This window comes from Stegodyphus dumicola, chromosome X1, assembly GCF_044657685.1.
Source record: "Stegodyphus dumicola isolate Sdum_Otavi_A_Nest chromosome X1, ASM4465768v1".
In the NCBI taxonomy this organism is placed as follows: Eukaryota; Metazoa; Arthropoda; class Arachnida; order Araneae; family Eresidae; genus Stegodyphus; species Stegodyphus dumicola.
The window spans coordinates 186,566,043-186,575,471 of NC_140780.1; the positions used below are offsets into that span (position 1 = coordinate 186,566,043).

General features: G+C 34.3%; 1 protein-coding gene across 2 annotated transcripts in view; it reads left to right on the top strand.

Annotated features, from left to right (window-relative positions):
• LOC118201354 (eukaryotic translation initiation factor 2 subunit gamma) overlaps positions 1-9,025 on the top strand; it is an 83,244-nt gene extending 74,219 nt beyond the window's left edge. For both annotated transcript variants that reach the window (XM_085808516.1, XM_085808515.1), the window contains 3 exons: positions 2,975-3,144; positions 8,583-8,755; positions 8,869-9,025. In XM_085808516.1, coding sequence (XP_085664642.1) covers positions 2,975-3,144; positions 8,583-8,755; positions 8,869-8,923 — 398 coding nt within the window. In that variant the 3' untranslated portion in view covers positions 8,924-9,025. The remainder of the gene's footprint in view (positions 1-2,974; positions 3,145-8,582; positions 8,756-8,868) is intronic.
• The last annotated feature ends 404 nt before the right edge of the window (positions 9,026-9,429 follow it).

Below are 9,429 nucleotides of genomic sequence, written 5' to 3' on the forward strand. Positions count from 1 at the left end.
TGGGGAGAAGATATTAATCGCATCATAACTTTAACATATAGAAAGATTTAGGAAACCATATTGTATCTCAAGCATACAAATTTTTTAACACACATACATGTATACAAATTTTTAAATAAATATTTAAAAATAAAATTATATATACACTCACGTTTGTGAAAATTGCAACACCAAGAAGGAATCGTCATAATTGAATGCAATTTAATACACAGTTGAGTGGTAGTGGTACAAATAAATGATTAAATGTTCAAAGCAAACAAACAAGAACAAGAGATCAGAATCAGTATTTTGTGTGGCCACCACGCGCCGCAATAAGTGCTGCTACACACCGTGGCATGGAGTCAAACAAAGTTTGAATGTCTGACTGAGGAAGAGCATTCCATATCGTTTGTACGTGTACCCAAAGTTCGTCTGCAGACGCAACAGGACGAGGATCACGAGCAAGACGCCGACCAATGACATCCCACACATGTTCAATTGGCGACGTATCCGGGGAACACGCAGGCCAAGGAAGAAGCTGTACCTGCTGCGCTGCAAAGAAGGATTTAACAATCCGAGCAGTATGAGGGCGGGCATTGTCCTGTTGAAATACAGCGCCTGGCAAGCTTTGAAGGAAGGGAACAGCTTCGGGCTGTAGAACTTCACGGATATACCGGTTGCTGTTCAGATTGCCCACAATTCGTAGCAATTGAGATCGTCTATGATATGCTATGGCGCCCCAGACCATAACTCCGGGTGTTCATCCACTGTGGCGTTCGATAATGCACTCCGGAAGGTGGCGTTCACCGGCATAGCGTCTGACACGAATGCGGCCATCATGGTACCACAAATTAAAGCGGGATTCATCAGAAAACACGACATGCTGCCAATCAGCATGCCAGTCTCTATGCTGATTGGCCCATTGTAGCCGCAGGCGGCGATGGTCGTGCGTTAGGGGGATCCTGTATAAAGGAGTCCGTGCACGCAGTCCGCACTGCAGCAGACGTCTACGAATTGATGAAGCACACAGTGAAACACCTGTTGACCACAGTGCTGCCAATTGTCTAGAGGAAGCTGTACGGTCCGTCCGCGCCATGCGGACCAGGTGTCTATCATCGCGAGCTGACATCACATTTCGGGGTCCACTCCCGGATTTCCGAGTTGTCCGACACTCGTCCGTCCACTGCTTCCAAACGCGCATCACTGTGCTGCTGTTACGCTGCACACGAGAGGCTACTGCACGATACGACAATCCAGCTTCACGAAGGCCGATGATTCTCCCTCGTTCAAACTCTGTAAGTTTTTCAAATCTCGCTCTCTTTCGTCGACGAGGCATAAGTACAGATTGAGTTAACGTTTACCACTAGCAGATAACCACCGATAACCATACACGCCTCGCTACAGCCGTCTATTTATTCGGATCCATCAGCCGTTCAGAGGGCGCTGCTCAGCATACGCATGCGCTATGGATTTGCAATTCTAATCATTTGCATATCATGCACTACTTTGCATTTCCTGAAAATTTCAGCTCACTCGCGTAAGTCCTTCATGGTGTTGCAATTTTCACAAACGTGAGTGTATTAAATGGGTGCTGACAAGAAAAGTAAAATTACGTTTCACATATATATGTATCCTTAATTGCTATCTGTTCCTCTCTCTCTTTGCATATATGTATGCAGTTGTACTTTCTTGTGGTGATAGAAACATCTGAAGAGGTTTCTTTATATTGGACAACACATTTAATCACATTTAAATATGTATATACTATATTTAAATATGTTACACACATAGAATAAGCTCAGTTATCTTTAACATAATACAGTTGTCTTTCATTGAATATGCCTTACGTCCAATTGCCAACTGAACATGTCAGAATTTTCACGAGATGCAGCTGAGTGCCATCTGGCGTTACATTCTCTCGACCATTCTGCATTTGCTTGAAAATTTCAGCTGGATAATGTGAATATGCTAAGTAAACTATGACCTTTCAAGTGTACTTTATTATCTAAACAGAACTTTTGATTATAATCTCTGTACTCCAGACGTTTGATTAAAAAATTACACTTGGATTTATTTATTACTTTTAATTTTCAAAGAGATTACCAAAGAATGTTTAGAATAGAGGTTATGATATTTTACAGTAAAATTTTTTCTATGATTTTTATTTTATTAACTGATAAATTATTTATGTGCAAAATTAAAAATAATAAAAGTAGGTGATTTGATTTGATTTATTTAATTATGGCAAAGCACACTAGGGCTATCTGCCTAATTGGAGGGATGCCTTCGTGGAGGACTTTCTAAGGGAAACTGGTTCTCGTATACATGTTACACATGGGGTAAAACCACGAAAACGCCCATGCAGCCAGCCCGTTCACGAGATTCGAACCTCGGACCGAACTACCAGTGTTCAGCGACGTTACCGCTCGGCTGCTGGTGAGCTAATAAAAGTAGGATTGGATTGTTTAGCAGTGTTGGAATAAGTCAGCACAGTAGAATTGGAACTGCCTCAAAATATTGCCAGTTTGTTTATTAATTCTTTTGAGACCATCTTGGCTGTTCATTACATTCTAGTCGTGACTAAAAGGTGCAATCTACTAAACTTTCTCTCTTCTAAAGAACCACTGGTGTAATGCATTGAAATATAGATGTAGTTGAAATGCAGAAAGTATTGAATGTGTGACTTCAGCATTGAGGTGGTAGTATAAAATTAATATATTTAATAAATATTAATACACCTTTCCTGCATTATAAATTTTTCAGTACTTTTGAGTTGTGATTTACTTTTAAGTTCAGAACCTTTCATCACAGTTGTAGCTATGTAAAAAGTAGAAAGTATGCTAATATTTTTTAATTCCTTCTTTTTATTGTTGAACTGTTTATTATGTGATATATGCCGTGTCTCTTTGCAAGCAAAAGCATAAAAGAATGGTCACATGTTATTATAAAAAAGCTTTTATTAAAAATAACCTTAATAATTGTATTGCATATGCAGGTGTAGGAACTAAAATTGATCCAACTTTATCTCGAGCTGACAGAATGGTGGGTCAAGTTCTTGGTGCTGTGGGAGCACTGCCCGAAATTTTCACTGAACTGGAGATATCATATTTTCTTCTTCGTAGGCTGCTTGGTGTTCGCACTGAGGGAGATAAGAAAGGAGCTAAAGTAATTTTTTTCCTTTGTTAAGTAAATGATGTGCTTTTTGCTACTCTAAACTGTATAATCAGTAAATTTGCTATCATATTCATCATTTACAATTCAAATTTACTTAAAATTCAGTTATATGTTCAGTTTTCTCTTCATTGTATAGTTTAGAATTTACAGGCCCCTAAGTATCGAATAAGCCAGTGAAGCTATCAAAGGCCTGTAGTATGGCCGAGCTTAGAGAGAGAGAGGCAAACGTGCAATAGACAGAAACTCTGAGGCTCTCTCTCGAAGTTGGTGGAACTTCGACTTAAATACTACTCTTCCTCATTTGCATTAAACGTGATTCTAAAAATATGTTCTGATAGGAAATTGTAAGCTGAAAATAAGATGGACATGAAAGTAACTCTTTAACTAAAAACAACTGTTAAAAACTTAAACCTTACGAACTAAAAGTTATAGTTGAATTGAATATGTTTGGAACTCCTTTAAAAAAATAAAAGCAAGTTTGCCATATTTTAGCATTACAGAACAAAGTTCAAGATCTGGACATCTAGATCTTTTATCTGTCCCACCCCAAAAAAGTTGTTTTTTTTTAAAGCCCAAGGGCATTAACCCAGAAGGGGTATTAATTTTATTTGGGCATTTTGCCTTGGTTCACTATAAATGTCGGTTCACTTTTCAAATTGTTGCCGCCAAATATTAGAGCCCTGTGTTGCATTAAAAGAAATTAAGTAATGAAGAATCTGCATAAATGTATGTATGTTTCTCGCATTGTGATAAAACAATGGTACCTAGAACCATCAAATTTTGAATAATGTAATCTTCCACTGAATATGGGCATCTGGAAGCTCTAATTTGAAAGTTACTTTATTATCTATTTCATATTTTGTAACACTTAAATAAATTTTTGATTATCAAACTCAATGATTTCAAAATGAGCAATGGCAATACTGTACGGAAAGAAAAACATTTTTATCTCCAACATACAAGACTGTGTATCGGAAATTCTAAAGAAATGCTCATTTCAGAATTATTTTGCAATATTGCTGTTGAATTGAATTTTATGGCTTAAGTGCAAAGAGCATATTTAATAAATAAAGGCAACACGCAAAACATTAAAAAACTAACGTAATTTTACGTAATGTAAAATCTGAAAACATTCAAAATTTTTTTTTTGTTGTTGTTTTCCTTTTTCAGGAATTTAATGCACAGTACTTATCCTAACATAATAAGCCATACCACCCAGCTGGCAAACCGGCAACTAAAGAATTAAATAAGCTAAAAGACGAGTGGGAAAATTAAATGTAAAACTGAACTACTTGTCCTCGGACGAAATCCATTGACCTTGCCAAACTTGGTCATCTCAACCTTTATTCAGAATAGGGACATACGTACAGTAAAATAATATACACTAAATCAAAGAAATCTTCAATTAATAACAAAGCGGGTGAAAAATAATAGATATACATATTTACAATACATCAACTCTGTTTTGGGTGTTCACGGAAAGCATCTGCATTATCATAAGTACTTTACATATATGTAAATATATATTACTAGTAACAATTTAATATTGAATATATAAATTTTAAGCATAAAATTACGTAAGATACAATAATACGCCGAACAAATATTAATTTAGAAGTCAAACAACAAAAATCAGCATTATATTTTCAAATTTTCACAGGACTAGTTTCGATGGTTTTATAACGCGGATTTTTGTTGTTTGACTTCTAAATTAATATAAAATTACTTATTGGATAAGTCAAACAAGTGTCAACTTAATATTTGTAAACTTTGCAGGACTAGTTTTGATAGTTTAACTATAAAACAATCTGCCTCATCTGCCTAAGTGGAAAAGAATGAAATAAGATAAGGTGATAAGAAATTTAACATTACAGAACACAAAGGAGGCATATGTTATCAAAAAGGTAACACAGAAGTCCTCTGTTGCCACACACTGTTGGTCCAAAAATCACATTCTCCATTTTTCTGGAGCCAAAATTATTCAAAAAAAAATCTTCCATTTGTGAACTGGATTTTCTAGAGTTGCTTCCAATTCGAAAAGAAAAAAGAAAAATTCTGATCTAGTTAACAACCCTAATCCCAATCCATCTTTACCTTCAGCCTTTAAGGAAATTATGTTTCATTTTCTGTTTGTTTCATCAATAGATGGTGCCAGTAGTTTAACTTCTGTCAAGCCTTTGTTATCGTATTGCCATATCTTCTTCATTTGCACTTAGGCAGTTGAGGTAGATGGTTCTGTAACCATAGAAACTACAAAATGTACAAATATTGCACTAAATCTTGTTGTTTGACTTCTCCAATAATTATTATTAAGTGTGTTATTTTAACCAAAATGTAATTACTTACTGTTAAATCATTTTATTTGTACAACATAAAACTATGCAACAAATATTAATGCAAACAACTCTCTGCAGCATCAAGCTAATTCAGTATTCATTAGATGAACATAAGTCAAATTAAATGATAAAATGATGGTTAAATGCAAAATGTTCATTTTTGTTTAAATTTTTCCTTATTTTAGCTATTCATGAATAACACCTTTGCTCTAAAGCAGTTATAATATTCTGTTCTGATGTTTTTTTTAGTGAAGGGATAGTCAGTCCAAGGCTACAACTGTATTTAATATTCTTTTTGAGAAATATATCCGTTGTCTGTTGTTAATTTTTTCAACAACCTATTGCAGCTTGGCCTTCTTTCGTTTACTTTAATCAGAACCCTATTGATACATCTCCCAGTTGCATCTTAATCCCATTTCTTTTGCCAAAAAATAAGTACACAATATGGGAATGGATAATATGGTATTCAAGAAAAAGGAAGTATGCCATAAATCAATTTTTGTCCTGATTAGCTGAAATTTATTGTATTTCCATTTCAAGAAGGTGAAACTACATTATGTTCCTGCTGCCATGTGCAGTTCTTGGATAATTGGAACAGAAATTTCCCAATCCTGCCATCTTACCTGAATAGTAGAACTTGGTTAGTTTGTCATTTTGCTACTGCTGTAAGAAAACTGCTGGAACTGTTTTGTGTCTATAGAGAGTATATGGTTGTTTCCATTTTTTAAATTTCTTTCTATATCCACTTTAATTTAGCATTTACTGTTGCTTTATGTATTGGTAATTCGTGTATCTTAGTTCAGATGTTGGAAATGATAGTGATAATGTTGCCTTCGCCGGGAATCAAACTGCGGACTTCTCAATTACGTGCTGAGCGTGCAGACCACGAAGGCTCACTAACAAGGCAGGCAAAACGCTTTATATACTCCCCCTTTTAATCCTTTGTTGCTCAGTGTTCCACTATGTGAAACACCCAAATTGAATCGCTTCTGAAACCGTTAAATTCAACCGTAAATGGATAAAAATGCCCTTATTCAAACTTCAAACTTGTAATTCAAACTTCTCTTTTTAAATAGTCGATGGCAGCATATCACAGAGACCCAGAATTTTCATTTATGATAACTAATGTAGGTAGATAAATAATCATTGCTCAGTGTTCCACTACATGGAACACCCAACTTGAATCGCTTCTGAAACTGTTAAATTCAAACATAAATGAATAAGAATGCCTTTATAATATACTTCGAACTTCTCCTTTTAAATATTCGATGGCAGCATATCACAATGAGACCCAGAATTTTCATTTATCATGTGTTATTAAAATCCACTTATTTTCTACTAATTTTCTATATTTTTTTGGTGATACAAAAATATTTGTTTGAAAAACAATTTCTGTATAATTTTGATGGCTGTACTCTACATTATTTGTTATATATATTTTTTACATCTTTCATACAAAGAAGCATGCACAGAATCATTGAATAAAACGAGGTGTTCCATTAGCGGGAACACTGCACCTTTAGCGATCTCATGCTATTACGCATCAGAACATCTGTCTTAGGAGAAAACATCTGTTGTATACGTTTCCTATTTACGTTGTTTTGGGGGAATGAATTCAAACAAAGCAGTCTTGAGGGTTGAGATGTGGTTTGTGCTATGAAAGTCCTAATATGGGCATCTTCAAATTTTTGTGAGTAGTTTTCAGGCGGGAATTTTATCAGTAGTTTGAGTTATCTTTACTTAGGGAAGCTGCGTGAATTATTTTGCTATCGCTTTTTGGTCTCATTCCCGTTTATTTACTATAATTGTGTAGATATTTTTTGTGTATGTATATCTTATAGCCTATTTTTCTTTATTGTTAACATTAATTGCAGTTAATTTTTATTATTAATTTTCTGTAAATGGCCACGGAACAGAAGCTGCACAAAACAAGTTTTTTGTTCAAAACCTGCAAAGTTGGTTTATGCTTCTATCAAAAAGATGTGACATGCTTTGAAAATTTCACGATGCTACGAAATCGAAAAATTTGTAAATATTTTTGTATATAGGACGTGTATAATTTATCTCATTTATCCTTATATATTCAAGAAAGTTGTGTATAGCCAGAAAACCATGTATACAGCTATAATACAGTGTTTTTTCATTACTATACAAAAGCTTCTACTCATTTCCGTGCTTCACTGCAATGCTCGCTTAGTTGCACTTTTAAGAGCTCTGGTGGTGCAGTGTTCCACCTCATGGAACACCCACAGAATTGAAACGGTAAATGCAATTTGTACAAAATTTTATGTGTATACTCCTTTAGGCCTATATAAACTGAATACAACTTTTCTTGTTGAAATACCGACTTTAAAGTGCAGTGCACCACAAAGGGTTAAAGGGCAGCTGGGGTTTTTAGGGAAACCAATCACCAAACCCTGGGGGAGGAGAATCATCATTCAACACCTTTTTTAGTTTGGACATTAGACAGAGACGGACTTAGAGACATTGGGTATTTTTGGAAGCAGGCAAGACGAAAAATTAACAACTTCGCCGGTAATCAAACCGTGGACCTCTTAATTGCGTGCGGACCACTACACCACGATAGCTCGTTAATATGGTGGGAGAAGCACCTTACAAACTTTAGTTAAATTTTTTCTTAAATAGCAGTAGTTTTAACAGATTTTTCTTTATGGTAATCTCATGATATCATATAGTATTGTTTGGAGGGGGTTCTTTGAAAAATAATCTTTTTAGAAAGAGTTATGTTTTCGGCTATCCTGTTCTTACGAAATACTGAACATATATGGAATAATTTTTCCCAGATGAAAGGGGCTGTCCCTTAAAAAATGCATTGTGTCCTTTTTTTTAATTTTAAATTAACACCATGTTAAGGTTCTATTTCTTAAAATGTGCATATTTTGTTCAATGAAACTAATAAAAAAACATCAAAGTAAATTTTTGTGATTTTTTAAACCTTTACTTTGAAAATTTCAGTAATTTATCTATCTAAGAAGGAACTGCGTATGTTTGTTGATTTTAATTTGAAAGAATATCTTTTTGTATATAAATACTTTTCTTTAATGTTGTCATCAATTATTTTTCCTTTTTCAGGTTCAAAAACTAGCAAAGACAGAAGTTTTAATGGTGAATATTGGCTCACTTTCGACGGGGGGCAGAGTCTTAGCAGTGAAGGCAGATTTAGCAAAAATTAGTTTAACTAATCCAGTTTGCACTGAAGTTGGTGAAAAAATAGCACTTAGCCGCAGAATTGAAAAACACTGGAGGTAATAATTCTGTATCTAAATATCTGTTTACATATAATTGATTTATATCTGCTTCAGTTTTTTGACTTTGGTCGTAACATGTTTTATATATGGTGATCTTATTTATTTTTCAGGTTAATAGGATGGGGTATGATACGTAGAGGAGTTACAATTAAACCTGTTACGTAGACTTTATTGTATGAATGACTATTTTGTTAAATCAGACATAAAAGAATGGACTATATAAAACAAAAATGACAAATAAATAGATCAATATCATGAAATCTTTAATTTTTGTGTTACTGACTTACTTTTAAAATGTACACCTTCCTACATAGGAGAAATTTATTTTTCAAAACTGTGCCAAGATCAGCTGGATAAATTTTTGTTTAAATAAGCTTTATTGTTTTTGAAAATTTTCACTCAGAATTTTTTATGGAATGTTGTAAGTTGTAATTACTTTCTGCCACTTTAGTTGAAAAAAATCTACAAATTTTTGCTTGGCCAATACCTTTCCCATGACATTTTATAAATTTGAAATTTTAATATGTATGCCCAAACAGATTGATCTAGATCACAATGAGATGTCAAATTAACACTTAAATAATCACACTATACTATTTATTTTCTGTTAATCGTGGTTGTATGTTTGCTGATTGATGTGTGATAATAGATTGGTATGAAGAGAGAAATTA